We start from the raw sequence: 14,282 nt of genomic DNA on the forward strand, positions 1-14,282 counted from the left end.
GTGCATCATTTTTCTTGGCAGGGATGGGGAACCTGTAGCCTGACAGATGTTGTGAGATTCCAGTTCCCATCACCCTCAGCCAACATGGCCAGTGGCAGTCCAACAACATCTGAAAGATCCACAGGTTCCCCTTCTCCGTTTTGGAACCAATCCTTTCTACCCTTTATCTTCTTAAGCATCTTCTGGTTGTGACAGTTTCAAAAATAAATTGCAAACAGGAAAAGATGTTGCACCAAGAATTTAAGAACTATATTTAAAGGATGTTGCACATTTCACCACATGTTTTAAAGTCTGTGTTTTAATGTTACCCGTGGGATCTGTTAACAGCCCCTCCCCTTTAAAAAGTATATCATTCAAGTTACCGTTACCCTTTTCAGACATAGCTTTTGTTTCTGAGGTTAATTCTTGTTGTGACTTCCATTCCTTAGTTACATGACCGTGGACAGCTTTCAGCGTGGTGTTTTTACATGGCCAATGAATTTTGGATGGAAGCCCATTCCTCCAGATGTCATCAAGAAAAATGGAATTAAGGACACCGATATAATTAGGTAGGTTTATGCTGCTAAGCTTTTGTTGACAGAATTGCTCCTTAAGCACTAAACCCACAAGTTGGGAGAAAGGCGTATATTACTCAGGTTTGCAAAACATAGGTACCATTTGTTGGGTGTGCAACCTTACTCTTTCCTGGGTGCAAACTAGCATCATTAAAACACAGCGAGTTCAGCTATGAGGATCCCATACAAAGAACAAGGTTGGGTAAACACTGGGCCTCTAGACCAGAGTTGTTGGAGTCCAACTCCCATCTGCCCATAGCCAACATGGTCAGGGATGTTTGAAGCTTTAGTTCAGCCACAATTTCCTGCAATAGAAAAGCTGGAATGGCCAACTTGGTACCTCCAGATGTTGTTGGAACTGCAACTCTCCAACATAGCCAGGGTGTTCAGGGATGATAGGAGTCATAGTCCATCAACATCTGGAGAGCCCCACATTGGCTACCCCTGATTTATTTAAAGTATGCATCATACAAATAGGGAGCTGTCAATTTATAAACATGTTAAAACTACCACCTGTGCAAGGAACCTAATGCTATGTTTGGCTAGATGCAATTGCATCCAAACTCTGCATTTGCAAGGCAAGCCATCTACACCATATTCAAGACTTCCATCATATAACGATTATATTTCGGTTCCGGTTTCCGCCTGCAGGAATGGCGGACCTGTTTTCCATCTCTCTGACCTTCGTGAGGAATTTGGCGGTTGCTAGGGGAGTAAATGGCAACCCCCTACCCTCTCCGGGGGTTACGGAGAGGGGCCGCTGGCCCGCGATGCCCCCTGACCCACTCCGACTGTTTTTGGAGTGGGGGGAGCTTGGGCTGAGCACTTACGAGGGCCAGGACTCCCGGACGCTAATCTGCATGGCGGGGATTTCCATGGTTAAAGAAGATAATTAGGCTTAAATCTATGGACATACTTCAGAAGGAGGGGAAGAAGCGCTGTTTACTGCTGAGAAATTTATGCTGCTGAAAGGAGAGGAGTCAAAGATTGCACTGCATCTGGAAGAAGGATTGATGGGGACGGAGCGATAAGGGAAGTGAGTTTTTATTTTTTTTTCCTTCATATTGCTGCATCGTACCTTCCCGGACGCGATGTCCTGGCTTGTTTGGAGTGAAAGAGAAGCAAAAGACTGTGTGAGTTGAACTTTATAACTGTTGTTACTGAACATATTTTTTTAAAGATGTGGAGTTGCCGATGAGAAAAGCCTCCCCCTAGTCGGGCGGAAGGGGTTCTGGACGCGCTCGGAGGATTTATGAGTTGTGACGCACTTTAAATTGGAGCAGCGACCTGAAGCTAAGTTCAGCTATAGGGCAAGGAGATCCATTAATTTACCAAGAGTTTATGGTTTGATGTTTGGGTCTCCTGCCTGAAAAAGCTGTAAATTCTATAATGATCGTGAATCTTCATGGCTATGAGAGAAAGCGAAAGTGATTTGAGCTTTTTGAGATGGCGCTGCTTCGGGCTGCTTCGACGCAACAAGGAGCTCCATTAAGAAGATTTATGGGGAGGCTGGACTGATTAACTCACACAGGAGAAAGAACATCTGTGAAACTTGGTTTGATATTTATCTCAGCGGCTGGGAAACAATCGGATGAAAGTGGAAAACACCTATGTGACTGTAAGGGGAAGATCTGGATTATTATGAACTTGGAGGACGATTTGAACTTTAGAAAAAAGACGGCAGTGGACAGTTGCGAGGAATTCCCAATTTCTTGAAGCATGGGAACCCAAATAAAAAATTCTTTAGATGATTTGGCATAACATTCGGTTTGATTGATATATATATGTGTATAATTTGAAATATTGAATGTGATATAATTGGTTTTAATTGGAAAATTAATAAAAATATTTTTAAAAATAATAATAATAAAAAAAGATTATATTTCAGAGTTTATAAAGAGTGGCAGAGCCTGCTGCTAAGTTTTTGTGGGCAGGGATGAGCAGATCTAATTCATCCTGGAAGTCATAAGGGGAACTCTGATGTAAGCACATGAAGCATTGTTAAAATTCATGTGGTAGGCGCCCTTTAATAGCAAAACCTGTATTTTCTTTTAAAGCACAATGTATAATCCTAAATTATGTTTCAATTACTAGGTGTCCTGTGATGGCAGGTGGCTTATTTTCTATTGATAAGAAGTACTTTTTTGAACTTGGGACATATGATCCTGGCCTTGATGTTTGGGGAGGTGAAAACATGGAGATCTCATTCAAGGTATGTTGCATTAACTGTAACAGTATTTTGTATTTCCCCCCACCCCAATTGATTTGCATCACATTCATAATCATATTAATGGTCATATTACGGCAACAGTCCTGCATATACACATGAAACCTCGGGTTGCGGACGTAATCCGTGTTGGAGGCACATCCGCAACCCACAGCATTCAACCTGCAGCGCTGCGTCTGCGCATGCGCGTGACACAATTTGGTGCTTCTGTGCATGCGCGATTTAGCGCTTCTGCGCATGCGCGAGTGGTGAAACCCAGAAGTAACCCTTTCCAGTACTTCCGTGTTTCCCACGGTCCGTAACCTGAAAACACGTAACCTGAAGCGCCTGTAACCCGAGGTATCACTGTATAGTGATTTCAGATGCTCCTTAGTAGAAATAAATGGTCAAAAATGACTGCATCAGGGCAAGCAGTATATTGTATCTGTTATATTTACATATTATTCCGTCACATCCCTCCAGCAATCACATTTTAAACTTGAGGGTGCTTTGTAAGATGTATAAAGATTTAACAAAGTATAGCTTTCATGCAATAGATTAAAATAAAATCCTAGGCAAAAAGCACTAAATAATGACAATGGCTCATGTCAGATACCCCTTGAAACCATGATTAAGGAACATTCAACAAGGTTAATGTTTTGCGTGAACTGATAGATTGTGGGTTGTGATCCAGTGGCAGATTAGAATGGGAAATGGATTTGCAAATCATGATTTGTGCTATCTCTCATTGGTGTGACGTCTGAATTGACAAACCATTGTAAACAGCCATTGCTGTGCCTCTGAAGGCCATTGCAACCGGAGACTGTAGTGCTGAGCAGATATAAAACAAAAACAAGACCACAGGTTGCCTATACATACAGAAGCTCCAACTGTGGTTTGGGATCTTAAGCAACATTTACTGTAAACTATGGTTACGCATGCTGTCTGAACTGAGCTGGTGTGCTGTGGAATCCCTTTACATAATTATCAACAGTAAGTTGTGCTAAACCTTCTCTATCCAGATGCACCCTAAGGCATATTACATGACAGAATCCATTGGCCAGTAGGTGCCTCATGAATCCTACCTCTTTTTCACCAGGTTTGGATGTGTGGAGGGGAAATAGAAATCACCCCGTGTTCCAGAGTGGGCCACATTTTCAGGAACGACAACCCCTACTCCTTCCCTAAAGACCGCCTTACCACGGTGGAGCGGAATTTGGCCCGAGTTGCGGAGGTTTGGCTGGATGAATACAAAGATCTCTTCTACGGACATGGTTATCACCTCATTCAAAAGAACCTGGACGTCGGGGACTTGACTCAGCAGAGAGAACTGAGGAAGCGGCTTCAGTGCAAAAACTTCAAATGGTACCTGGAGAACGTCTACCCTGATTTAGAAGCCCCCCTTGTTAAAGCTAGTGGGCTGGTATGTTCAATTTCCCAACTCCAATGTGCCCCTTGGGCTAATATCAACTTGACACATCATCGTCTAAAATTTTATGTCTTTTGCTGCTGTGTGATATTTGCCTGAGATGGATTTCGCCCAGTGTTTGGTAGCCCAGAGCTGAGGAACTTCTGGCCCCCCAGATGCTGTTGGAGTACAGCTGCATCATCCCTGACCATGGGCCACGTTGCCTGAAGCTGGTGAGAGATGGAATCGAACAACATCTGGAGGACCAGAGGATCTAAGGAGATGAACTCAGGTCCAAAGGATGAGTGAGAAATTAATGTGGGGGGAAAGATCTTGGTGGATTTTGCATGTGCTGCAATATATTAAATGGGTTGATGTTTGGGGCCCAGACCCCACCTCTCTGCCTTGGGCTTGCTTTGTGAGCTGAAGCTACTCACTTATCTTAGAATCGTAGAATTATAGTGTTGGAAGGGATCCTGAGGATCATAATCCAATTCCCTGCAATGCAGGAATATGCAGCTGCCCCATGTGGGGATTGAACCTGCAACCTTGGCGTTCTCAGCACCATGCTGTAACCAACTGAGCTAAGGCATCTGGTCCAGAATTCTGTATTCGTTAGTGACCACCCAAATGCCTCTTAGAAGCTTTTGAGCAGGGCATTGGACCCTGCTGTTTGTCCCCAGCACCTAGTTTTTCAAAGGCCTCTGAAGATGATGGTTCTATTCAGCTGTTGTAGCTGAGATGTAGCTCTGCCCATGTAAAGCATTGGAATCTGTCAGGGAGGAGAAGCTTTGGGTGAAGCCAAGGGAAGATGTCGGGAGCAGCCTAGTAGTGTCGGTAGCCCCTGCAGTAACAATTAGCAGCTGAAGAAGAGTTGTTGAAACTACCCAACTGGCATTTTAGATATTTGCCCTAGAGTATTGGTGCTTAAGTTTGGTTTGTTTTTCTTCTTCTTACATTCCTAACTCAAATCACAGAGGCTCAGCTTCCTCTCAGATCTCAGACTTCTTGCTTGCAGCCACTAGAGTGCAGTAGAATCCAATTTTCCTCCAGTTTCTGGAATAAAATTTGCATTTTGGTACCTTATCCCAAACCCAAAATTTTCTTCCGTAAAGCAGTGGTGAACTTTCCGTGCCCACCATCCAATTTCAATGCTAATTTATAAGCTGTAATTAGGAGAGAGGGCACGAAAATTGCATTGCTGGTGCTGATGGGAGTTGTAGTTTTATCAGGGTCAAAGATTCCCCACTCCTGCTTTGCTCCTTATGCATATTTGCACAGTGTTCCTTCTGCCCCTGTCGTGGGATGTCCCCTCCTTTCATTCCACGACAGCAGGCGCAGACCTGTGATGTTGCGGGAGCTTTTCTGTGCCTGGCAGTCACAAGAACTCTGACCTTTCCTTGTTTCTACAGGGCCAATAGGTGTGCGGAGAAAGTGAGAGAGTGCCGTGCTCTATGCCATCATGGGCAGGATTGGGGAACCTGTGGGCTCCCAGATGTTACTGCACTCCGAGCCCTGGGCATCACGACCAGTGGTCAGGGATACTGGGAGCTGTAGTCCAGCAAATATCTGGAAGGCTGCAGGTCCCCCATCCCTGACCCTGCGCAAGAGGAAGGTGTTGTGATGAGGGAGTTGGAAAGAGATACTTGATAGGCCACTTAGTATACGGCTGTAAAAATTGCAAAATTCAATCAGTCACTCATCCCCCAAATCCATTAGCAAACTGAGGTCTGGTGACAGCAGGAGGGCTTAGCCACTTATTTATATTTATTTTTTTGACCTTTGCATTAACAAATTACAGTGCACATCATTAACCCAGAAGATTTTTGTTTAAAACTCCAAATTAGTCTTGCTTAGGCAAGATAATCTCAAGGTGGAAGATTGCTATTACGATGGGTTGGGCAACCCAATTGACTGCATAAGGTCAGCTGTGGAGAATTGCTCTTTTTACCTGTCCCTGGCTTAGGTTTGCTGATAGGGGGTTGCAACAAATAGAGATAAGTCATCGTTGCTCCCTGCAGCCTGAAAACAAACCTGAATTACAGCATTTGAATCAGTAGCATGAAAGTGTTCATACTTCCAAAACAGGAAAAAAGGGTTGATTTTAGGGCTGTCCACAAACACAAGAATTTGAAACTGATGAGAAACAATTTGCATGTCACCTAAACTTTTTTAATGAGATAACAAAGACAGCTAACAATTTAATAAACAAGCACTGCCAAGTTGTTAAAAGAAAAGGCCATCTTTTACATTTTCTTTTTCTTTCCCTGTTAGTTGTCACACACCTATCAAAATAGCTTCAGATGCTCAGGCCAACCAATTAAAAGTGAGCCCAATCTTGATTGATCACCTTCAATGACTACGTTTCAACTTACGAAATACCCATCAAATGTCAGAAATGGGGTGGAGGAGCTCTAGTGGCTATTGCCCACCTCTAGACATTGAATTGGGGGTTTTTTAATTTAAAAAAATTGCTACATTCCTTCTTCAGGGTCTTTACGCCCACTTTTAATGCTTAATAGATTATTTTATTTCATTTTTCTGTTGGAAGCCGCCCAGAGTGGCTGGGGAAACCCAGCCAGATGGGCGGGGTATAAATAAATTATTATTAGTAGTAGTAGTAGTAGTAGTAGTATTACTTTGACATAACATTTCTAACCTTTTGCTTCAATTTGCTTGTTTTATTTTAGATCATTAACATAGCACTGGCTAAATGCATCACTGTGAATAGATCTAGCCTGGCCTTTGAAACATGTGACGTTAACAACAAGGTAAGAGTGTTTATTGCATTTTCCTGTTGCATTTTTTCATATTGGAGGCCCAATATGGTTGTTTTGCTTTAACGCCCTTTTTGAAATTTCGACTTGGGAGGCTAATACTGGGCACAGACCTCGTGTTGGGCTCACAGCTAGGCTTCCCTCACTATCGGGAGATGCAAGGAGTCCCTTTATACTTACCAGAAAGCACAGGTGATGGAGTGGAATCTGTAGCCCAGTCTCCAGTGAAGTCACAAACCAGTGGCACTGGCCAGTGGCATGTAAGTGGCCTCTGGAGGCCAGATTATCCCCACTCCATTTCCTGCAGCTTCCAGGAAGCATAAAAGATATGTAATATTTTCATGGGGTTGGTTACTACTTTTTGCACTAGTGGGTTGTTCCAAACAATCCAGTTCCTTTTCCCATTCATACTACTGCGAAGTGCCACGGTGGTGAGACATGTTTTTCACCCACCAAACCAAAGGCAAGGCTTTCATGCCTACCCCTCACCCGTAAATACAGGTAACAACAATATCAAACTGCAATATTAAAATTAGTTGAAACAGCAGTCTGATGCTTATCCTAGGATCGTAGAGAACGGTCTCAGCAGCTCTACCCATTTCACAGGTTGCCTTTCGGTCAGTGTTAGAAGATATATAAGCCAGGCAGCAAAAGAACTCCTTAAACCAGGGTTAACCATCACCCAAACGGAATGCCTAGTTGCCATTTTGGGGCGAGATGGGCTTGAAAGTTGTGTTTTTCAATATGACTTTTTGGTTCCTGAAAGTCATTCTGACTGTGCAGATAAAATATAATGGATAGAATCCTGCAGGATGTGTTCCAAGTGTGTGAAAATGGTTCAGATCCAAGGATCCCCAGGCATGCACCTCCAGATGGCGGAGACGTCAGGCCCCATCCTGCTTCCCAGGCATCTTCACTTGGTTGCAGGTGGCCAGTGGCCAGGTGCAAAACACACCTGGCGCATGGCAAATTTCAAAAGCTGCTTTAGATTGCCTGCATTTTGCATAGTGAGGGATTCAACTGCATACTAGAAAGGCCAGTTTTAGTCATTTCTTTTTTAAAAAATACTTGTATACCAGCCTCTCACAAAACATCAGGGAGGTGTACAGCAATGTTAAAAAAAAACACCATGTAAAATAAAAGCAATACAGAACAATCATTAAAATGACTGGCTACTGAATAAATTTTTAAGGAGCTGCATATTAATATTACTAAAATTTATTTGTTAAATCGCCTTCCAAACCAGGTGATCTACATGTAAAATAATTTAAAACAGTTTAATACACACAGAGAAAAACCCCACAAATACATTAAAAACAAGTTTAAAGTCCTAACAAGTGGACACCCATTTATCTAGCTGAGAAAGCCTGTTTGAACAAAAAGGTCTTCAACTTTTTCTGGAAAGTGCAGATATTGGTCGCCTGTTGTGTAGGCCTGTTGGCATAAAAATGTCTTCCAAGCTGCACCTGAAAGCAGGGTTGAAATTGACCGTGATAACCAACCACCGAAACTTAGCCTGCTACTAATTCTTTCCCATGCGCAGAACCAAAAGTTCAACTATACTTGGCTGAGATTGATCCAGCACAGAGACTCCTGTGTGGCAGTGACTGATGCGGAAGGGACACTGGGCCTGCACCCTTGCGATAAACGAAACAATACCCTGAAATGGTTGCATAAATCACTGGTGGCTTTTCATCCAGAACTCGTAAGTGCAGCATTTGCAAAGGGCTCCTCCTCCCTCCCACCCCGCTTCGCTGTGGCCAAACTGGAATGGGTGCAAAACAAAGGGAGCCTTTTTCTCTCTCATTTCCATTTGTATGGGGCCATGTGAGAGGCATTTGTCATTCCAGTAAAGAAAAGGTTTGTGCAGGTGTTAACTTTTAGCTGTATTTGATGAATCAAGGGCATTTTTAGTTATTTCCATATGTTTATCCTGCCCTTCGTCCAAGGGGTTGGGGGGTGCACATAGTTCAATTTTATCAACCCATTCTCTCATCACAACAGCCCTGTGAGGTAGGTTAGGCTGAGAGATGATGGCGGCAGTGAGTTGAGCGTTCTGGCTGAACGGGGCCTTGAACATGGGTTTCCTTGGTCCTTAGCCCAACACACTTAAGCCAGGGGTGGCAGACCTTTTGACTGTCAAGTGCCACAGTCCACCAGGGTCAATCAACTGTGGCACATTGTGGCAGTGGGAAAGACTGAAGCCAAAAGTGGACAGGACACGCCCTTCCCCCACCCTCTTTTTACACCAATTCTCTCCTTCCTCTATATACCTAGTAGCCTGGTGCAGGCAGGGGTGTAGATTGCTTTTGTCAGTTGTCCGGATTTGCCACTTGCAGAAGGTTTTGTTCCTCTCCTTTGATCACTCCATTCATTTCAGCTCCCCCCCCCCAATTCCCCCTCTGGGCTCCCCCCACCTACATGAAATTAAGTTGAGGGCTGCATATTACACACCTGTGCTCTAATCATGCAACCACACAGGATGTAGCAAGCTTACGTACTTAAACTTCCAGGCCGTAGAAACGAATCAATGCAGACAGGGTCGCGGGTGGCGCTGTGGCCTAAACCACTGAGCCTCTTGGACTTGCCGATCAGAAGGTTGGTGGTTTGAATCCCCACAGCAGGGTGAGCTCCCGTTGCTCTGTCCCAGCTCCTGCCAACTTAGCAGTTCAAAAGCATGCCAGTGCAAGTAGATAAATAGGTACCACTGCGGCGGGAAGTTAAACAGCATTTCCGTGCGCTCTGGTTTCCGTCACAGTGTTCCGTTGTGCCAGAAGTGGCCCGGAAAGCTGTCCGTGGACAAGCGCCAGCTCCCTCGGCCTGAAAGCGAGTGCCACACTGCATAGTCGCTTTTGACTGGACTTAACCGTTCTGGGGTCCTTTACCTTTACCTTTATATGTGTTTGTGTTGTTTGTGAATGTGTGAAAGAGAGAGAGAGAGAGAGAGAGAGAGAGAGAGAGAGAGAGAGAGAGAGAGAGAGAGAGAGAGAGAGAGAGAGAGAGAGAGAGAGAACAGAAGGAGTCATTGGAACTTTTTCGAGCAGGTGTGCTTCTTCAGTCCTGTTTCTCCACTGAGACATACGTGTGGGCCAATGAATTTGTGGGATTTCTCCAAAAGCTTCCTTGGGTCGCAACATCAGCACACGTCTTGAGGCAAAGGTCTGAAAACAGGTGGCTATAAAAATAACAGGTTGGATTCAGACTATAAGTGAGTCGTGCTGGAGTCCCATTGAAGTGACTAACTTAAGTCATGTTGATCTCAATGGGTGGGGTTCAGTGTTGGCCCCTGTGTTGTGTTGTATTGTGTTGTGTCCACCACCCACCACCCTCCAATCCAATTCCACCAGCAGAACCTGTGTTTCAACACTGGCAATGAAACAACATCCTCTACTGCAGGTGAGGCAGCTGGGTAGTTTAGAAGTTAGAGAATAGGCTAGTTTAGGGGACTCAAGGGAAATGGTTGGGGGACTGACCCCCTCCCCACCCCACCTGCTGCCTGAGGCAATTACCTCACACTGCCCTGGGTGCCGGGGGGTGGTTTTCTATTTTAAGACTTGAACTTTGTCTTACTAAGTACTGTGATTTCAGTTTCTCACAGATCTTCCTTCCAGGGTGGTCATCCATACATCCATAGAAACACTTTGCAGTGATAAAGAATAGATTCTCTAAACAGTCCTGGTGCAAAAATCAATCTAATGACTGTATTTAAAACACGAACACCAAAATCGTTTGCAGCCTCCTCAGCTGTAGCTTCTAGAAATAATTCTAAAGGCCTTTTTTTAAAAAGGACCAAGGTAAATTAAAATGATTTTTCCCTATCTGAAAGAGGCTGATTTTTAGCAGGTCCTTTCAAGACTTTGGGGGAGGGGGCTGTTGAGAGGGAAGAATAGCAATTATAGGATCTGATCGATAATCTTGTACAAGATCCTGGCATTGTGACTCTTTCCATTTGTTCCTCCTTTGCCAATCTTGGTGCAAAACCTCCTAAAAAGTGGTAGTGCTCCTTTTTTTTAGGCATGAAAAAGCATGTGAAAAAATGGCCAGCCATTTAAGTTAGCTTGTCAGGCACCACTCAAATTCTTTGATCTACCTCTGAACTTTGGGCCTTAAAACAGATTGGACCTTCCACAATATAGAAAGTTGTTGTGTTCCCCCCCTTCCTCCTCCTCCTCTTCTTCTTCTTTGCTAAATTGTACTACCCAGTTCAGCACAATTGGATACGGGCAATTGCACTTGTACAAAACTAAGCCAGCAGCAAGTTTGAGCCGTAGAATTTTATCCGCCAAGGTAAAAGATCAAATTAGTTTTTTATGAAAGCTTTGGATGGCAGGCTGGCCCTGTGGGAGCCTAAAGTTATTGCCGTCACTTGAAACCAAAAGATGGATTTATTTTCTACAAAGCTAAGGGCTCTCCTCTGCAGGCTCGTCTTGTACCTGCACTGTTCAGAATGAAGAAAAATCAGCCACAGCGCAGCCTGTTCTTTGCGGGTAATCAGGAAGCAAACCTGTACCTTTTGGAAGCTTTTGGTGTTCTCATTTGTACATTTCAGCTTATGCTGGAGTACAAAGAGGAGGATTTGAGCAAACAGCTCCCATGTGCGCCAGTTCTGCCACTGGTACTCTGCAGTTGTACATGCATAGGCAGCCCCAGGTGATCAGGACTCCCAATTGTACAGGGCTACTTACTGCATGACATTTCTATATGCACACAGCTGCAGTGATGTTCGCCCAGATCTGGCAGCTGAATATATATACACATGGAGCAATGCATGGAATTTATGGATTGATTGATTTATAGCCCCTCTTCTCCTCCCAAGGAGCTCGAGGCTGCATACATTGAATAATGGAATCGCAGAGTTGGGAGGGATCCCGAGGGGTCATCTAGTCCAACCCCCTGCAATGCACGAATCTCAACCGAAGCATCCATAACCCAATTTCTGCTTAAAAACCTCCAGTGAAGGAGGTTAGACCCTCCAAGGATTCTCCCCTCCTCTTGTAATCCGCACCACAACCCTGTGATTTAGCTTAGGCTAAGAGGCAATGCCTGGCTTAAAGTCACCCAGTGAACCTCATTTGAACCCTGGTCTTCCTTCCAGGTCCTAGCTTGACACTCCAACCACTATGCTGCACTTGCATGAGCTTGCATGAACTGGGTTTTTAAAATTGCCACCACTATGAACACGCTATTATTATTATTATTATTATTATTATTATTATTATTATTATTCATTATTTATACCCCACCCATCTGGCTGGATTTCTCTAGCCGCTCTGGGCGGCTCCCAACAGAATATTAAAAAATAGAATCGAACAGTTAAAACTTCCCTAAACATTACTGCCCATGCAATCCACATGGGCATCCTTGTGTGAAATGAATGGAGGCTGTGCAAGAGCACTGGTGGAACTGCTCAAATTTATTTCACTGGAACACGACAACTTCACGGTGGATGGTGCTTTGTGGTCCAGACGCAACAGAGCTGAATTGAAAATGGCAAATCTAAATGCAGGTGTGAAAACTAAGAACCCAAGCCACTTGATGCACATTTTTATTTTTGAACCCTTCTACTCTCAAAAACCAGGAATGGGCAATGAGCTTTTGGTGGCCTGCATACGGTCACATCCCAGTGTGCATTTGTTGGCACAACTACAGCACTATTCCTAAAGGATATATTAGCCTTGAGTTTTCCTTAAATGGGTTGTTCCTTAATGTTTTGCATTTGCTTAAGTACAGTAGTGATTGGAGGGAAACCTGTTGTCGTTTTGGAATCTATAGAGGGCATTTTCCAGAAAACAAACAATGATCTTTTGAGAGAGCAGATCCAAAGATTGAAATGATGGGGATTTTTCCTGGGTTTCTACCAAATGTCAGCTCTTCAAAAATATTCCATCATTGCTAAGACAGCCATGTACTGAAGATGGCATATTGACATAATCTTATCCCCCCCCCCCCCAATCAACCATGTTCATGACTGGATAGAAATCAAATAGAAAAGAACTTTCCCAGCTAAAAGCGTATTGTGGGGTGCGTCCATTGTACTATAGGCTTTGCCTTTGTCATTAATTAGTTAACAAGATTACCATTTTATGATGTGTTACTCTGCACTAAGGTAGTAAATAGAAACAGCTCTGGACAAATCCACAGAGCAGGTTTTACCTTGCTTTTGATCAGTGTAGTGCTTGCTGTCTCTGCTTTCAGAACTCTATGGGCATAAGTAGGATGAAACTTTAACCAGAATCTACCGTGATGCACACTTACTGAAACAATACGTAAACCAAAATGCAACTACCCTTCGAAATTTGCACTTCTCTGAATTGTGCAGTGCACTTCTCCAACAGCAACAGAAAATGTGCACAAAGACGCATACGTTAGGGCAGAGTGTGCTAAAAAATGCACGTATTAGTGAAAATAACATTAAAATGCATTTTATTAGCAAAAAATGCTTGTAAAATATGTGTATTGAACAAAATTATATACAAATGTTGCGTGTCTATTATGAGAAATGTGAACAAAAACGCTGGCATATTTTTGTGAGTGCTTTAAAAAAATCTCAAACTGATGCAGAAATGTGGGTAACTGAATTTAAGGCTAGAAAAAAACGGCACCCAAATTGCCAAATTTGTCTGTCCCTGGTTGCAGGCAGAATGAACCATGAAAGTTATTCCTAACAAGGAATGAACAGCTCTTGCTGACTTGTGTATTCTTCTGCATTTTGCCAGTTGTGTGTAGTTTAAAGACACATGATACAACATCATCACATTAAAAAAATTCCCTGCCCTTTGCAAGGAGCAGCAAGTGGAGTTGATCAGAGGTAGAGAAAACACTGGGTGCAATTGCATTATAATACCAGCATGTGTTGACCAATCCTGGAGTACTGTATTGGCTGATATCTGGACATGTGAACTGACTCATTGATGAATGTTGTACCTGAAGAGTTCTGTCTCTGATGTCAGATATACAATGGCTGATTCACACATGAAAATCCATCATTAGATATTGCAGTCATCACATGAGAAATATGCATGGTGTAAACCAAAGGCTATGATACTTGACATACTACTGTCGTCTGAGAAAAAGAGTAAATTATGTGAATGTCTGAAAACTCAGATACACCACTGAAATGTGACTATCAACATTCACGTTTAACTGTCTGGAAAATGGGCAGATGCCTATTGTCTAATTTTTAGGCAATCCTAAAATTCAGATAGCATTTTCAGCATTGTGAACATCAACATTCACCAGATTGTGAACAATCGCTATAGCATATATGTCAAGATAATAGCATTTCCACCGCCTACCCGCCCCCCAACAATACATTTTCATTTTTTATGATTTGCTGT

General features: G+C 43.4%; 1 protein-coding gene across 1 annotated transcript in view; it reads left to right on the forward strand.

The window, feature by feature from the left end:
* Positions 1 to 14,282, forward strand: part of GALNT5 (polypeptide N-acetylgalactosaminyltransferase 5) — a 40,207-nt gene that overhangs the window by 21,357 nt on the left and 4,568 nt on the right. The window contains exons 5-9 of the mRNA XM_035111520.2: positions 429 to 548; positions 2,649 to 2,766; positions 3,860 to 4,183; positions 6,859 to 6,939; positions 8,489 to 8,650. Coding sequence (XP_034967411.1) covers positions 429 to 548; positions 2,649 to 2,766; positions 3,860 to 4,183; positions 6,859 to 6,939; positions 8,489 to 8,650 — 805 coding nt within the window. The remainder of the gene's footprint in view (positions 1 to 428; positions 549 to 2,648; positions 2,767 to 3,859; positions 4,184 to 6,858; positions 6,940 to 8,488; positions 8,651 to 14,282) is intronic.

The sequence above is a fragment of the Zootoca vivipara genome, chromosome 1, assembly GCF_963506605.1.
Source record: "Zootoca vivipara chromosome 1, rZooViv1.1, whole genome shotgun sequence".
NCBI classification, from domain to species: Eukaryota; Metazoa; Chordata; class Lepidosauria; order Squamata; family Lacertidae; genus Zootoca; species Zootoca vivipara.